Source organism: Macrobrachium rosenbergii, chromosome 40, assembly GCF_040412425.1.
Source record: "Macrobrachium rosenbergii isolate ZJJX-2024 chromosome 40, ASM4041242v1, whole genome shotgun sequence".
NCBI classification, from domain to species: Eukaryota; Metazoa; Arthropoda; class Malacostraca; order Decapoda; family Palaemonidae; genus Macrobrachium; species Macrobrachium rosenbergii.
Window position 1 is genome coordinate 5238197 of NC_089780.1, and position 18863 is coordinate 5257059.

The 18863-nt window shown below is 40.9% G+C and overlaps 1 protein-coding gene across 8 annotated transcripts in view; it reads right to left on the reverse strand.

The window, feature by feature from the left end:
• PICK1 (protein interacting with PRKCA 1) overlaps positions 1-18863 on the reverse strand; it is a 159352-nt gene that overhangs the window by 31044 nt on the left and 109445 nt on the right. For all 8 annotated transcript variants that reach the window (XM_067082969.1, XM_067082967.1, XM_067082966.1 and 5 more), the window contains 2 exons: positions 16976-17104; positions 7382-7655 (listed from right to left, as the gene is read on the reverse strand). In XM_067082969.1, the coding sequence (XP_066939070.1) occupies positions 7382-7655; positions 16976-17104 (403 nt within the window). The remainder of the gene's footprint in view (positions 1-7381; positions 7656-16975; positions 17105-18863) is intronic.

The following is an 18863-nucleotide window of genomic DNA, read 5'->3' on the forward strand; positions in this document are numbered from 1 at the left end:
AACACACCACAACTCTGTGTACTTATCCAGAACTTTGAAGAAGCATTAAAAGCAGAAGTAAGGAAATACGAAAAAGTCTGCATCAAAGAAGTCAGTGCCACAAAGGTGATTGCCTACGACAAAAATTGTGAGAGAAACTGCCCGAAAAACATAAGGAATAGTGGTAAGCAGAGGTGCACCTGGAAGGAGATAGAAGAAATTCTCCAACAGAGGATCACAGACGTCACCAGCAAATTAAGAACACTGCAACAAGAGAAGAGGGAGAGATGGGAGACCATATGCAACCCTGCAGATGCACAACAACAACAGTACATCAAGAATGCCATTAGGAAGGAAAAAGGACGACATGAGGCAATCTCAGACACCAGACACTCAGAGAAACTACACAACTTATATGGTGGCAGGGTGAGGAATGAACAACAAAAAGACGGCTACATCAACTTGGCAGAAACAGAGCTCACCGACGACCAAAAAGAATTCTTAAACTATGAATTAAATTGCCATTACATTGGAAGAACAAATAAACATGAAAAACGAATGAACATAGAAAAATTGATTGACAACTTGCAACAAATTTAACATGAAGGCAAAATCAACATGGAAGACAAGTGCACTGAAGAGCTACTGGGAGAGGCCAACAAGACAAGAGGACACCACCAAAGCAAGATATTAACGACTAGTTTAAAAGAAGCCACTAAGGAACCTATAAAGAAAATATAATTATATGCAAAGGTGACAAAACAGTTATACAGGCAGTCCCCGGTTTATGACGGTTCCGGCTTACGACGTTCCGAGGTTACGACGCTTTTCAAATATATTCATCAGAAATTATTTCCTGGCTTACGATGCATGTTCCGGGGTTACGACGCGTCGTACGCCAATCCAACGGAAGAAATATGGCCCCAAAACGGCAGAATAATCATAATTTGAAGGTTTTTTTGATGTAAAACTCAATAATAATGCAGTTTACGTCGTTTTCAATGCACCCAGAGCATTAAAAGTAAGGTTTTCTTATGATTTTTGACGATTTTTCGACGATTTTCCGCTTACGGCGATTTTTCGGGTTACGACACAGCGCAAGAACGGAACCCCGTCAGAAACCGGGGACCGCCTGTATATGTGGTAATGTACAGACAACAATACAGTAAACGCCCGTATTCGCGTTCTCACGATTCACGGACTCACGCATTCACCGGTTTCTCTGTGGAACATATCTACCCGTTATTCCCGGAAAATTCCCCCATTTGCGGTATTTTTCACTGAGAAATATTTACTAAATACTGTATTTTCATATAATTTTCATGAATAAATGCACTTTTTGTGATAAAACTATTAAAATACTCAGGTATAAGCATTTTGAGAGGGTTTTTCTTGTGTTTAAACTATCAAAACGGGGAGTTCTAAGTGTTTTTAGAGGGGTTTTAAGTATTCGCGGATTTTAGCTATTCACAGGGGGGGTACGCATCCCCTGCGAATACAGGGGTTCACTGTATGATGAGAAGATGGACAAAATTAAATGACACCACACAATTCATTAAACTCCACAAAGAGCCTACAGACCAGTTGAAGAAGAAAATGGCAAGACTAGCAAAGGAGGTTAACGCACAATGCCATGAAAACATTTTCCCGAACATCGTGGGAGACTTTAGCCCTGGATATTGTTATGGCACAGTAAAGACCCAAAAAAACAATAACCCACTCAGACTTATTACATTCCAGATTGCATCCACCACCTATAAAATAGCCAAGGCCCTGAACAACATAATCACCCCGCACATACCGATAAAATACATTTTAAGATCAGCAATAATTATCATAAAAGGTTTCAAATATCCCTGGTCCCATTTCATATATGTTTCTGGTCAGTTCCCCTTTGCTCTGTGCTGGAGCATAAGGCTCCAATGTAATTACACTAGAAAGTTTCCTACCCTCTTCCAAATACTGCCAGAGGAGGGTGCAGAGGTCATCATCTGTGCCAAAATGGTATCATCAAAGGTCCAGGGGGACTCGATTCTTTACTACTACTCATAAAGTTCAAAGTGACAAAAAATATATATATATAAACCTGAAAATTTTAAAAATAAATCTGAATTTCCTGGAGTTCATTCATCTACCAATGGCACCAAGAACAGGTGACTCAAATATCCACTCCTTGCCCTATCCCACAAGGAATGGCACAACACATTTAGTGTGGCCCAAATGTAAACTAAACCTACCTATTGGGAATGACAGTATTATGAGAATATCATCACCTCCACCCTAATCATATTATGGGCAAACTGGACAGAATGCTGAAAGTCCTGTCTCCAAAACCAGACCACCCCTGGAATCCATGGTCCAGCTCTGCAGAATAGTTCCACCCTTGAGGTATCAATGTGAAAAATCCCATTGAAATCCCTCTGGCCCAAACATTACTGCGTAGTTGATGATCTTACCACAGTTCCCACTATTAGCTTCAGATATAAACCCCAGTCCCAGCTATGATACCTTTTCCTGTTTATCAGGTCAAATATATATTTTACCAAGAATGGAAATTTCCACAAGACTTAATCCATTTCTAGTAACAATATACATACGACTCTTGGACTCAAACCTGGGAACGAGTTCTTGGAGTTCAAGAGCCCCTTCACCACGACAATATGGTCCAAAGTCAAGGGGTGTCATTTGAGGAGTGTTAACCCCGAGGAACACGGCAAAATTTTCCTGGCCTTCCTCCTTCCCTTACCATTTCTCCCACTTAGGTGAGGTCCAAGAGGCACATTCTTCGCAGGGAGGGGAATTCATACATTCACTACCCCTACAGTTAGAATGAAACATATGGGTCTACCAATATAGGACATATGAAGCTATTGCATCGCCACCCACAGCACCCACACCAATGATGGTCATGTTTTTTTCTCCATACTTGAGAAAAAACACAACCACAAGACACAATATACAGTCAAGGCACAGGGCAAAAGAATAAGGAAACAGGGAATAATCGGAACAAGCTACTTTTCCAACATCCAGTGAGCATACAGGGTAGAGACAGGTGAAGATTCCTCTCTTGATGGAAGCTGAAGAAAGAGTGAAGTGGTAAGAGAAAAGACAAGTGAGGAGTTACCCCCTCTCTCCCCATCTCCATCTTCTTACCTAGATTCAATGGCCATTCCTGGTCCTATTTCACATACATTTCTGTTCAATTTCTCTTTGCTCTGTGCTGGAAAATAGGATTTCAGTGTAATTACACTAGAAGGCTTCCTAGCAATATCCAAATGTACTGTCAGAGGAGGGTGCAGAGGTCGTCATCAGTGCCAAAAGGGTATCATCAAAGGGTCCAGGGGTACTCGTTTCTTTATTGCTTCCCATAAAGACTGAATCGAAAGAAAAAAATAAACTTAAAATCTTAAAAAGATATCATAAGCCTTTTATGGAGTTTATAGTTTATTCTTCTACCTATGGCACCAGTAAGAGCCAACTCCCAAATGTCCACTCCCCACTCTTCCCCACAGGGGATGGCACTACACAAGGTGACTCCAGTGTAAGCCAAACCCTCTTGTTGGGACTAGGAGTATTACAAGAATACAATCATCCCCACCCTAATCATATTATAGGCAACTGGACAGAATGCTGAGAGTCCTATCCCCACAACCACACCACCCCTGAAATCCATGGCCCAGCTCTGCAGAACAGTTCTGCCTCTGAGGTATGAATGTGAATACCGTAATCACATTGATACCCCTTAAGTCCAAACATTATCAGGTAGTTGATGATTCTATCACAGTTCCCACTAGATAGTTCCTCGTTGGACAAATCGGTAGAGTTCTCGACTAGCATTCTGCTAGGCTCGAGTTCAAGTCTCCGGTTGGCCAATGAAGAATTAGAGGAATTTATTTCTGGTGATAGAAATTCATTTCTCCGTATAATGTGGTTCGGATTCCACAATAAGCTGTAGGTCCCGTTGCTAGGTAACCAATTGGTTCTTGGCCACGTAAAATAAGTCTAATCCTTCGGGCCAGCCCTAGGAGAGCTGGTAATCAGCTTAGTGGTCTGGTTAAACTAAGGTATACTTACTTTTTTTTTCCCCACTAGACGCAGTCCCTGGTTTATGGTGGGGGTTCCATTCCCGGCAGCGCGCTGTAACCCGAAAAATCCCTTAAACCGGAACATCATCATAATGATGTGAATAAATGGTGTTTACAGTGCCGTAAGCATCATAAAACTGGGTTATGGCACCGCAGAACCGCTTATGGCACCATAAAACTGCTTATGGCTTTGTAAAATCAGGTTAACGGCACTGTGAGCCAAGCGCCATAAAATCAAAATGCCGTAACCCGGGGACTGCCTATATTAGCTTGAGATATAAACCCCAGTCCAGCTATGATACATTTTCTTATTTATCAGGTCAAATTCATTTTACCAAAAATGGAAAGTTCTACAAGACTTAATCCAAACTAATGATTAATAATAGATAGGACTCTTGGGCTCGAACCCAGGAACAAATTCTAGGCTCAAGAGCCCCTTCACCACATTAAGGCTGTCCCAAGTTGATGGGGTAGTTGAGTCTCAAAACGAGATACAACCCCCAGAAACACTGTTGCCTGTGATTTTATGGAAGGGAACTACCTTTCCAAACAATGATCTCTCTCTTCACCTTCTAAACTTCCATATATGCCATCAACTCTCCTTTGTACTCATAAAGTGAGAATAAATTTGCATTTATTTCATCTATTAATTTTCTTAAGGCTTTTTATATGATTTCTGCATGTTAGGCTTGTTAAATTTTGAGTTTAAATGGTTTTACTTTTTGTACTTTTCGGGTCTGGAATGGATTAATTCTTATGGGAAAAATTCATTCACTACTCAGACAGATTGACCTTCTAGAACAGATAAAATCTAAGTACCAAGGTACCAATGTATCTCTAAATGATTTTGTCAATTTAAAAAGAAAGCTGTACAAATATCAGAAAGCAGATGGCATGACAGATTCCACATGAAGATGAGATAATGATGAAAGGGAAATGGAGATGGCTTGGACATGTCCTTCACAAGCCCCTGGGGAGAAAAGTACACGACAAGTGTCATCCTGTGGACACAACAAGAGTTGGGAGACTCACTAGGGTGGGAACTATTAGGAGGGAGGCTGGAGATGAGTAGAATACGTGAAAGATAAAGCACAAGACATGAGTAGAGAATTTCATAAAGGTCCTTTACATCAAACAGCACTGAAAGCGATAATCTTTTTCAACAATACAGTATCCTGAGTATACTTATGAAAACAGTGATGGTCCTTATTATAGTTACTAAATATTCATTCAGTTACCATTCTTTACCTCTTAATTTTATATCTTCATAAATAATTTTTTTTTACTAATCTAGACAACTTTTCTACATATGATCTCTCATCAAGACATTTGCTTCAATAAATGGCAACAGCTGTTTAAAATTTTCAGCAGTACTTTTGCCATCATAATCTTTTAGTGCTCTATAATTTGCTATGTAACAAAACTACAAAAAATGGCATTAAGGGATTATACAGTTTGCCTCATGCCTTTACAACTTTGCAATAATTAATACACTAACCGCTGTACAGGGTGGCAATTGGTTTATTACAATGTCTACCTTACAGATTATGAATGTTGGTGTCAAAGTCACCCTAGCCTAGCCTGAAATCAACTTGATTTTTCATTACAATGTAAATTTGTTTGTATCATTCTTATGATAACCATTAAATTATAAATAAAAGTGAGTTACATAACACCTTTAAAGCAGTTATAGCTTTGCAAAAATATTTGCTTTGGTAGCTTAGGTGGGTCTTAGCATAACCTAGGCTGTAAAAACTTGTAAGATACATAAAAATTTTGTGCAAATATGGCAAGAGTCTCACATATGCCAAATTAGTGAAGTCTAGCTGTACAGCAAACATGCCAAGAAAATTAATACAGGTTTACAATCTGTTATCTGTAATTCTAAAATCGAAAAGCTCTAAATAACACTTTTTGTGGAGGGAAGTATCCATTTGTGAAAGTCAAACAATAAAGCTATATTTATAATAATGATTTGAATGAAACCTGTTTTGCTTAATGCATCCAATAACGGCATATTGCATGTATATTATCATCAAATTACAGAATATAAACACTACAATCAAGCGCCATTTGCATTTAGTATTGTTTATATTCTCAAAATCTCAGCTGATTGAATACTACTGACCTCTTCATTACCATTAGTTGCTAGATGAAACATAATTCGGAGATACATTTTTCTTGTAAATTAACAAAGTTGGGTTTTAGAAATGCAGATTACCTGATTTAAAGAAGCAATAAAATTCAAAAGAAGTAAAGGTGTGATTTTGCAAATTTCAGATATCACTTCCCCCTATTTCAAAAGCTTTTGCAGCCTCCAATCATTCGTTTTATTCAGCTGGAGCTATAACCTGCAGCTTTATTTTAGTGGTGTTCTTTCTCAAGATTTTCTCTTTGCACGAAGGGCGAAGTAAAATTAAAAATATAAAAATATATTTCATTATTACTTATGGAAGTCGCCACTGAGAATCACCAAGTTTTAACAAGACAGCTTTATACAACTCTTAACAAACTTGTCATAGTTACGGTAAATTACGTTGCCAATCATTTGTTTCTCGTTTCGGTTGTTTATATCAGTACTTGCTCTTGTTATACCAGTGTTCTTCATGAAATACCAAGAGGTTGTTAAACATAAGAATTAGTAATGAATTATTATAGAAGCCATAAGTTTCGTAAGCCTGAGTAAATGTATGATGATTCACATTTAGCATAAACTTTAGCTTCTAAGCCTACTACTGTACTTGGTCAATAAGCTAACTTATATGACATATGCACTATCAATGGGATCTACCAAAGATGAGACATACATAGGAAGCCTGGCCTAGTATAATCTACCGAAATGCAACACACAAAAGCACAGCCTAGTGTAATCTGCAAAAAATGCAACTCACATAATACATTTTGAAGGTTGCTGTCTGTATATTTTTTTATTTCTACAGAATGATTTTGTTGGAAATAAAATGTGTGAGTATATCTATGGAGCAAGCTTCAGTTCCGAAATCCGAATTCCAAAAACCGAAAAGCAGCTGGCTCCAGCGATTTTGGATACGGGATTGTGAACCTGTACTGCTAAAAATGAAAAGCTGAAATGAGCAGGCCTACAAATTCAACTAACAAAAGCATACTGCAATGAGTCCCTTGGACAGTGACATAGGTAGAGATGTATTGTTTGGACTGAATATTGAAAGGTTAACACTGAAGGAGTCATGCATTTACCTGAAAGCCTTATACAACTGTTGCACAGTAATTTAGATCTCATTGTGTATAGAGAAAGTCATTCATTCTTATATAATCTGCACATAAAGCATCATACTCACTCTTATATACTATGGCCAAATCAAAGAAAGCCTTCAGTAATCTTTTTGTATGATCCATAAGAGCCTGGTACATATCTTCTGTTCGCTGAAGGTCCTCCAGTTTCTTGACAAGAGAATCATTGCATAGAATTGCACGAGAGAGTCCAAGGGCATCAGCAGTAGAAGAAGAAAGGTTCTCTACTAATCGATGTTTCACTTTCTTCATGGCAATGTCCAAAGTCTTTCCCTGTTTTGGATCAGCATGGAGTTTATTATACTGTATGGTCACAGACCCCTAGAAAATAGAGGAAAGAGGGGAAAAAATGTTCATTAGTCTTTATTCATACAGCAATCAAAATGCACAACATAAAAGTCTAAGTATCAATCTAACTATTTTTGCCTGCAGTTAAGCATCAAGAAAGGGTAGTTACAAATACTCATCCTTTAAGATTTTTTCAGAATAAAATAAGGAGCAACAATTTTTTCAGGTCACAAAATCTGGTACACTGTGAACTGTACCGTACTGATTTCACCATCCCAAGCCCCTAATGTCTGTGGCCTTTTGATTGTCTTCCCTTTAGTATTTCCAGGTTTTTCTTCACCTTAACAGCACAAACTGTTTTAATCTCTGGCACCATTTTCTGCACTCATTGTAGATTCTGCCAATACTGTTTCATGTAATAAACAGCTAAATGATCCTCATTTAACACCAAAATTAACCCCAAATTCTTCTGACATACCTGCCACTATCTTTTCTCTATATCTTGTAACATGATAGAGTACTTTTCTGGTACCCTCTGTCCATAAAATGCCCCTCTAATAGCTTGTCCTGACACTAAGCTGAATCCCCGTGATACCCCAGCACTCTGGTGGAGTAAGAGGAGCACTTACGTGGTACAAAAAAGAATCAGGCAACATTGATGGGGTGGTTTTTCTACCCTGGGAGGACACCCAGATGGAGAATGGATCTCAGTTAATACCCACACTACTTTTCCCAGTGCTTCTCTCCTTGTACTTGAAAGGATCTCATTGTAAACCAATTCAGAAAATGACCTGGTTTTGATTAAACGCCAGATTTGTTGTAGGCTGGAGGATGGAGTTGGACAATAGAATTGAAACACCTGATGTGGTCAAGCAAGGCAGAACTTTGGTGTCAAACTTTGCCATCAGTGTTGGGTCTGATCTCCATGGACTGATGACCCTCAAGGTTTTGAGGGTATGGTGTATATTCAAGGAAATCTTTTAGGGCATCTATACACAGCTCCTCTGGAAGTTGGGAGTCAATCCTGGATTAATATCTTTGTACATAAGTAGTAAGTGAAGTATTTTAACAAAGATTAATTTATAAGGCAGGGAATAGGTAAGAAAGAAACCCCAAAAATCTTAAGAAAAAAGCAGAGTTAAGTGATAAAAAAAGAGAGACAACCCCAGAAGCACAGTTGCCTACAATTTTTATGGGAGGGGCTTCCCTTCCAAACTATAACATCTCTTCTCCTTTTCACTTATCTCACCACCTACAACATATGCTGTAAACTCCCCCAATTATAGGTAAAGATAGATAAAATTTGCCCTACTTCATCTATTTACTTTTGCATACTCTTTGTATAATTTATGCATACTAGGCTTGTTACATTAAAGGTAAAAGGATTTCACTTGTTATATCTATGGGGGACCTGGAAAAGATTAAACCATTTTTAATATAAATCTCTAAAATTGAATAATGAGCAAATTAATTTTTAATAATGAATGATAATTTAAAAATGGTATTTTCATAATAAAATTAAGTTCCATATATACTTACTAAGTAATTACATAGCTATAGTTTCTAAAAATTGCGGTAGCACTTTGATAGTTAGTGTAGGTGACATGCCCTGCCCACTTAATGGGAGCGTTGCAATGACTTCGCTGGTAGCGTCATTCTGTTTGTGCCTTAATGTCCATTAGAGGGAGGAGGGAGGGCTCTGATTCTGTGATTACTTAGTAAGTATATATGAAACTTAATTTTATTATGAAAATATCATTTTCATATAAGTAACTTACCAAGTAATTACATAGCTGAATCCCACACTGATAAGGGGGTGGGATGAATGAACATATTCTACTCCAAAACATTAAGGTGTGATAATAATTTTGAAATAGAAAGGATGACTACCATTGAAACAATGCTTGTCGTTTCCTTACCTGGTAAGAGAACGGCTGCAGGTGAATACTGCCTCTGGTTGGTGCTCATCTTAAACTGTAGTGGCATGGCGTTTGAGCCGTGGGTCACCTCTACATAAGTGGGGGTCTTGCAACAGAGGATAGGCCTGATCACTGACAAGACATATTTAAGTGCCCTTGCCCTGGGCACAGTACCAATATAAAAAACAACCAGACAATGCTTTCACCTACACTAAAAACACCTCAACCCATCCACTGAGATTGGTGGGTACTCTGGGTACATTGTAACCCCCACCCCCGACTCCAGAAAATTCGACACCTTACTTCAAGGCAAAGAGATAGTAGGAGAAAATGAGGGATTCCCATGCTTCCTCCCTCAATTTCATGCCAGCCACTGATAACGGCCCCAAGGTACTGCAATTATCAAACACTGTTTAAACTTCTTTCAAATAATCAAATGTGAAGATCGGTTCGCAATTCCAGTACGCTGACTGCAGAATGGAAGTGAGAGATATATGTGCCTGAAAGCTAATAGGGTAGAGACTGCCCTGACATCATGAGCTTTCACTTTAAAAGTAGGCAAAATGTCCTCCTGAATCTGAGAGTGTGCCTCAGAAATTAAGTCTTTGACAGAGGACAATGCATTCTTTGTCATAGGGCGAGACCAGTTCTTGAAAGAGCACCAGAGGTTACTGGATGGACCTCTGATCTTCTCAGTCCTGCTCAGGAAATACCTTAAGGCCCTAACAGGACAAAGAACTCTCTCTTCTTCCTCAAAGCCAAGGTATCCGTTAAGGTCTTGATGGAGAAAGAACAGGGCCAGGGCTTGGAAGGGGGTCCTTGTTCTTGGCTAAAGACAAAAGGTAAAGTTACAAATTGCATCTCCTTGTGAAAACAAAAAATCTACCCTTATCGATGGCTTGGAACTTGCTAATATGTTAGCAGTAGCCAAGGCCACAAGGAAGGGGGTCTTCTGAGTAAGATTTCTTCATGAAGAGGAATGAAATGGGTTCAAAAGAGGGACCTGTCAGCCACTTTGACACTATGTCCAGGTTCCAAGAGACCGGATTTTCCTTTCTTGCTTAGTCGTTAAGATCTAGGATTGACAAAAGATTCAGGACCCCTGTGTTTAAACACCTAAACACAGCTTGATAACACTTAATGGTGGAGGATGAGAGATTCCCAGATCTCCTCGGATAAAAGAAATCTCAGCAGAAGAGATGTTGAGTCTGAGACACCAGCTTCGGAAAATTGCCCACGTAGCCTGGAAGATGCAGGTAGGAAATTGATGCCTGCATCTTGCAACAGCATCTGCAGCGCATCTTGAAAACCTTTACACTCTGAAAAGCTTCCAGACAGTCTGAAGCCTGTCAGGACAAGAACAGACAACCCTCTTAAAGTGAGTAGGCACAGTTTTTAGGGGAAGGATTCTTGGAAAGTACAGCCACAACTGTAGCAGGTCCTGGAACCATTCTTTTATGGGTCAGAACGGGACTATGAGAGTCATCGTAATGTTGCAATGAGCCTAAGACTTGAAGGGCAGAAAGGCGTAGTGGTCCAAGTGGGACTAATCTTGCAGTACAGCATCTGTTGCCCATGCTAGAGGGTCCAGTGCCTGAGAACAAAAGAGAGGAAGGCGATGGTTCCTTGAGGTGGCAAACAGGTCCAGTGTCGGCCTGCCCCATAGTATCGCAGATTCCGATAGACCAGGGGATTCGATGGCTCAGTTCATCCACCCGACTATTTAGTTTGTCCTGAATAAATCAAGTGACTAGACTCACTTGATTTGATTTGTCCACAGTAGAAGGTCTCTTGCTGTCAGGCTGAGAGAAAATGAGTGAGTGATGCCTCGCTTTTGTATGTACGTTACGGCTGTGGTATTGTCTGAATGGACTGCCAGTCTTGTTGTGAACTAGGGTCGGGAAGCACTGAAGACCTAGGTAAATTGCTTTCAGCTCTCTGACGTTGATGTGAAAGTCCTGTTCTTCTGGTGACCATGGCCTGGAAGTCTACGTTCGGACCACCACTATGCCAGTCTGACTTGATCTTCGGGTTGATGGGAAACGAGCAGGTGTCTGGCTGTGTTTCCCTGTTCCAGTTGCCCTTGAAGAAGAATTGCAAAACTCCCATGAGAAGTTTGACTAACTTGACAAACATCTTGATGTACGACAGAGTCCCCAGTAGGCTCATCCACTGATGGGCCAAGCAAGACGAAGGGGCTAGAAACTCGTGGACCATCTGAAGGCAGCTGGCAATTCTCTTGGAAGACGGAAAAGTCCGAAAGTCTGAGAGTTGAGACTCATCCCCAAATAGAGGAATTCTTGCGATGGTGCCAACTTGGACTTCTGAAGGTAGATGATAATTCCCAATTCCTGAGAGAGATGTTCAAATCCTTTGTGCACTTTTCCCTTGAAGGGGGTTGAAGAGGGAAGTTGTCCAGATATACAGGAAAACCCCCCGTATTTGCGTTCTCACATTTCGCTGACTCACGCATTTGTGGGTTTCTCTGTGGAACATATCTACCCATTATTCGTGGAAAATTTGCCCATTCGCTGTATTTTTCACTGAGAAATATTCACTAATTACTTTATTTTCATATGATTTTCATGAATAAATGCACTTTTTGTGATAAAACTATTAAAATACTCAGGTATAAGCATTTTTACAGGTTTTTTTTTTGTGTTTAAACTATCAAAATGGGCAGTTCTAAGTGTTTTTAGAGGGGTTTTAAGTATTCGCAGATTTTAGCTATTCGCGGGGGGGTGTGGTGAACACTTGAGGTGCTGTAGAGAAGCCAAAGCAAAGAGCCTGAAATGATTTAGCTGGCGTCAGGCATGTGGGAGCTGGTGCCCGGCGCTGGGCACTCCAAGAGGAGACAGACATTTAGACACTGACACAGGTCACCTGAGAGAGTGTCCTGGAAAACGAACCTAGATGCTTCCTGGAGTATGGATGGATGGGGAAGTGGAAGAATGCTTTCTGCATATCCAAGATTATCATTCAGTCGCCCTGGTGAATGGATGAAAGGACTGACTGGTTCATCTCCATCTGAACTTTGTCTGTTGGAGAAGAGAATGAGGGCACTTATGATGAGGACTGGTCTGCAAACCCTGATGATTTGGGAACCACAAACAGACAGTAGTAGAAGCCCTCTGAGTTGATGTCCTCGACTTCTTCTATGGCTCTCTTTCAAAGGACAAAGACGACCTCCCCTGAAAGGGCCAAAAGTTTTTCCGAGCCTCTTGAGTAGGCCATAAAAATGATGGGAGAAGGGACTAAAGGGGGGGCACTCCATTCCGTTTGTGGAGAGCCCCCCCTTTAGTCCCTTCTCCCATCATTTTTATGGCTCTCCACAAACGGAATGGAGTGCCCTCCCTCAGAACCTTGACAATCCACTGTTCTGTCCCTTTGATACTCCACTTCTCCCAAAATTCGAGAAGACTGGTTCCTACTTGTGCAAGGAGGACATCTTCATAATTTCTTGGGGCGAGGACTTGACCCCCTCTTGCATAGTTCTGGCTGAGAAGCAGACATTGGAGCATGTCCTAGACTGGACTTGGGCTTACTCCCACGAAAGAGATGTTGCTGGAAAGGAGAGACCGTCTTAGGAACAAAACGGGTGAATCCTTGGGGTATTTGGAAGAATGTGCCAGAAGATCCCAAGTCTACTTTTATTGGGTGGTCCGACTTCTAGGCCTGAGTGACTCCTTTTGTGTAATGGGAGCACCAAAAAATCTCTCTTCTTCAAAACCCCCAAAGAGAAAAGAGCCGCAAGTTCACGAGAGCCAACCCTGATGGTCTTGTCTGCACAGGAAAGACTCCTAGCCAGTCTGAGGAGATGTCTCGAACTAAATCATGCAACCTTCAATCTTCCTGGCTAGAGCTCTCACTATCCAGTCCAAGAAGCTGAAAGCTTCAAATAACTAAAAGAGGTCTTTGACAAGGAGGTCAAGTTCTGCTGACGAAAAAACAATCTTCACAGACGAAAACACTGACCATCAGGAAGAAGGAGCTTCCCCAGTGGTGTAGGAAAGAAACCTCCTATGGATTAAGTGTGGGGGAGGAAAGACAAAGGAGGCCTTACCTTGCTCCCTCTTAGCAGAAATCCAAACTGTAATCTTGAGTGCCTTCCTAGAAGACAAAGAAAGCACCATCGTGGGGAGCCTAGGTCTGTCATCTGGATGGCTCCTCATCAGGAAGGTCAAGGTAGGCGAGACCAGGGGCTAGCTAGTGCCCAAAAAGGGGATGGAAAAGCTTGCCCATAAATATTGAAGGAGAGCTGCATAGCCTAGCAGATCTCCAGTCGGAAATGGGCCCTTGGGGCTCCGAGCAGTAGACTGATACTGAAGAGTTGGCGCCAGGCACTTGGGAGCTGGTGCCAGGCGCTTGGGCAGCAGGCGCCGGGTGCTCGGAACCGGGTGCCAGGCGGTTGGAAGAGGGCGCGGGTGCTTAGCAACTGGCACTGAGCGCTCAGGAGCTGGCACTGGGCGCTTGGCAACTGGCGGAGGATGCTTGAGGACATGGGCACTTGAGTGAAGACAATGAGCATCTGAGAGGGATCAACGGGGGCTTGGGAGCCAAATGCTGGCGCCCAACAGAAGTACGCTTAGGGGTGAAATACTCCGGACTGTCCCATGTGCTGCAGGAAGGTTGAGGGCTGCGCATAGCTCCTTTAACTGCTAATTGGGCATCGGAGAAGAGCAGCTAGCATGCCTGCGTGCCTCTTCAATGGACAAGGTGAATCTAGAAAGCGCTTGCAGCGCTTCCAAGTCCAGGCTGGAGTCTTAAGAGTCGGACAACAAACTGGTGCACATCCAAGATGCCTTTCCAGCGGCTGTCTGTCAAAACCTGGGATATTCATGCAACAGGTTTGACTGAGGGGGCAGCAACCCGTGGGCAAACCCCACCGGCCTCCCTTGGATTTCCAGCATGTCTTCTCCTAAGTTTAGGGGAGCAGGACAGAGACTTTCGTGTAGGAGAACTGGCAGGATGAGAAACCACTTCCTCTGCTTGCATAATGCTTTCTCCTGTCAAGACGCCTTTCCAGTGGTTGTCTGCCGATACTTGGGAACACAGCAACAGGTCTGAGTGAAGGGGCAACTGCCCATGGGCTGACCCCATTGGCCTCCATTGGACTTTTGGTACGTCTTCTCCCAGGTTCAGGGGAGCAGGATAGTGACTTTGGTCTAAGAGAACCGATGGGGCAAGCAATCACCTCCTCCACTTGCACAACACTATAACTTGTCACTTTGCGGGAAGTGGCGCTGTCTGAATATGTTTCCCATAATTGTCTTCAGTGATGCACCTAACGCTGCCATTGTATTCACTAGTAGGATCACTTTCTTATGATACCTAGACTCTAGACTGGCAAAGGCATCGGGTTCAGAAGCAAGGGAGCTAGGTGCGGGAGTAGGTGGATTAAAAGTAGGAGGGCTAGTGGCAGGAGAAAATTTAGGAAGAGAGGAAGAAGGAATAGCAGGGCTACCTTCTAACCTAGACTAGGGTAGAATTCTAGGCTAAGAGAAGCTCGTTTCTAAGCTCTAGAGGCCGCTTTCCTTTCCTGTCCCTCACTAACTTAGTTGAGATTAAGTACCTTCTACTCTTGCTAATCAACATTTAGCACAAGTTTTTTCCCTACTATATTTCTGTCCACTGTATTTACTGCAAATTATATGAGAATCATATGAAGGTTTGATTAATCTGGTTTGCAACTTTCACTACAATAGTGAAACTAAGTGAACTTGAATCAGACAAAATAATAACCAAAGAACTAGAAAAAATGATCCTGAAAGCTATTAAAGCTTGGAGGCTACTCAAATAAGCGATAATACTTCACTGAAATCCAGCCATACAACCACAAATTAGTAAACAAATGCTGCCGCAAACCACCGATGTTACTTGAGAGCACGGCAGAAACAGAATGACGCTATCAATTAAGTCGTTCCAACACTCCCGTTAAGTGGGCGAGGCTCGTCACCTACACTAACTATCAAAGTGCTACCAAGATTTTTAATTAAAAGGCTGCTGTGTGAGTTAGAAACAATAGCTATGTAATTATTTGGTACGTTACTTATATGAAAATACCAATCAGAATAAACTATTATTTACTATTTATGGAACTGCTGTACACTATAAGCTATGTGAGCTGACTCTTTGTGTCAGTTTAACATTATGTTGTACAGGAGTACTAAGGTAAATTTTCACATTTTTTAATAGAAAAATAAAAAGATAAAAATTTAAAAAAGAACTAGCAAATCTTAAAAATCCACCAAAAACTTATAATGAAGCTCAATCCTCTGCAAATGGCACTATTAACAGCTAATATCCAACGTCCACCCCTACTCTACCCCAAAGAAATGGCATCAAAACACAGTGGTTAGAGACGCCCAGTATAAGCTAACCAAATTGTAATGACTGTGAGTATTACCAGAATAAAATCATCCCCAATCTAATCATGAGGATGGCCAACCCAAAAGATTGAAATCTATGGCAGTTTTTCCCTTAAGGCAACACTATGATATAATGATACCTCTAAGTTTCAATATTTTATGGTGACTGACAAAGTCAACATAGCTTTCTTATTCGTTTCAAATACAAACTCCAAACCAGCAAAGGTATCCCTTTGTGATAATCAAGACCATGAAAAAAGAGAGTTGGGCTGGTTTGACAGTCAGATCAAGAGATCTGCAGAGTATATGAGATGATGTACAAGGCTCTAAGGTAAAACTGGGGGAACAACCCAGCAGGTGCACTATGAAGTAATAGTGAAAGGATGGACAATAAGATGGAAGAGGAAAGTAGACAAAGGCTAAAAAGTGGGTGCAGCTGGGGATCTAAGGGTTGCTGCACAGATCCTGAGTAATGTCACTAAGGATAATTCAAAACTTGAGTGAGAATCTTTAGATTTTATGGTAAGCAACATTCAGCTAAAGAAACTTTTCCCTACAAGGTCTTTTGTTGCCACTCAAGAGTGTCTGGAAAATGAGCTGGTGCACATTAAAGCTACTCGTAAGTGATAGGTTTATACTAAAAAGAAAAACTTTTACTTCCAACATCATAACAAGCAAAAATTACTTAAGGGTGAGATACAAAGAAACCCAAATACTTTGAAGATATAGTTGTAAAGAAAATCTAAATTTGCAACAAAAATGAAGGAAGTTTGCATCAGAAGACACATAAAGCTTAAATTTCCAACACAGATAAACAGGTAACAGGTATCATTTTGATTGACTGGTAATCAACATGTAAGCAAAAGCAGGAACTTAACACTCCACAGCAGTTTAAGTTTCCTGTACAGTACTGTGCTGTCAAGCCCCAACTTAATCACTTCATCAAAAATATGAGTATTTTGTGCATTGCTACAATCAAAGCAATCAATGTTACCTATGAATGGAAGCAGAGTGAATGAATTAAACTTTCCAATTAAAAATAAAAATAATACAACAATCCACTTACCTCAGATCTCTGAATAAGTTGTGCCACCTCCTGCTTAGATTTGCCTTTGACATTGACGCCATTGACACCAGTGATCTCATCTCCACTCTGAAGTGTTCCTTCTCGTGCTGCAGCAGTATTATCAAACACCTAAAAAGTAACAGATATATAAACATCCATTTCTCAGGTAACATACATGCCAAAAGATCAAATAAAAAATATAAAACAAAGATTAAGCATATAGCAACGCTTTTGAATGTAACAGATATTCATAACTCCAATGGCCATGTTTTATTAAGCATAGTGCAATGCTTTTGAATGAAACAGACATTCATAACATGACCATGTTTTACATGCTTTATGTATGTAGTTTTTTTTTTTTACATTTTGAGAACTAAAATACATGAGTTACTTCAATCAACCATTCCTAGCCACATTGCTTTCTATCTTTCACTATTCATTCATTTCCTTCAGTCTTCCTCACCTACAAAAGTCTTAAAAAGTGACAAAAAAAGTCTCAGTTCAAATACAAATTTGGTATTTGTTCCTACAGGGATACATACCAAAGCCTTTTAAGCCTTTATTTTCTAGGTGGATGGTGTCCTAAACGTTCCTGGAATAAGCATCCACAAGAAACATTATGCATACAAAAACCTTTATTCCTCCGCTGAGAAATAGTCCTGGGCAGATAACTCCCAAAAAAGGAAGTTAATTCCTTAGAACTGTGTCACACCCCATCAAGAGAGACATGTCAGTTTGCAGCACACCCCAATTACAGTACAGAGTAATGGGATCTGGAAAGCAAGACAATCTGACAAGCTAATGCATAGTAATGGGTCAGAGTCTATTCTATCATGTTTTCTTCCCCCATGCACAGGGAGGTGACCGACAGATGCATTCACGTTAACAACAACGGCTTGCCCTTTATATACTCGCCTGTACCTTACTGATGATCAGCATACACCAGCCGAGTTAATGCTCTGAAAGGAATTGGAAGAAAGGGAGCCCCACACACCACATTTGCACTTCCAAGATGAAACTCGGTGTTGTACTCAGACAAGATAGATACATTTCCAACATTTCCACAGAGTAGCCACCGTAGGCCCTAGCAAAAAGGTGCCCAAGGGCTTGTGGGCGACCTCCCTCAGAATGAGATTAGGGCAGCCTGTCTGTGCCAGACTGCCACCCTCATTATCTGGGAAAATAAGAGGTTCTTAAGGGAAGTGAGTGACAGGCTCATGTCTCTGGCTTTGTGAGCTCTCAAATGAGTTGGGATAGCAGGCACATTTTGAGATGTCCTGCATGCTCTTCGAATAACCTCACAAAGACAGGAGGAGATAGTAGCGCTCTTTGACACAACCTTTTTATGTTTGCCAGTAATAATGAAAAGCCTCCTGCATCCTGATCACTTGAAGCTCCGACAGGGCAAAGAAGCACCTCATCCAGGTCACCATCAATGAAATCTCAGAGGAAAGGGATTCTAATGTCTCAAATCTATGATAAGAAAAATAAAGTTCTGATTTTTGGCTGCAAACTCGGGGACTAAAAACACTGCCCAGCCATCAAAGTGCCAGAAAAGTTAAGCAAAGAAATGAAATTCACCTACTGTCCTTGCTGAGGTTGATGCTTAAAGAAAAAGTCTTCCAAGTTAAATCTCTGTTGGAAGTGGATGACACTGACTCACGGAAGGTGTAATGGTGAGCCTGGAGAAATAGTGACATCCCATTTTGGTGGGTGAAGTTCCAAAGGAGGGCAAGACTTCAAAATTCCAGATAAGCATGAACAATTCCACCAAAATGGAGAGATCCAATCCCTTTAGTTTAAACACTTGTGATAAGGCTGAAGGAAGTCTGTTTTTAACTGAACAGAGGTTCCTAGTGGAGAGGTAACACCTCAACTTACCAGCTAT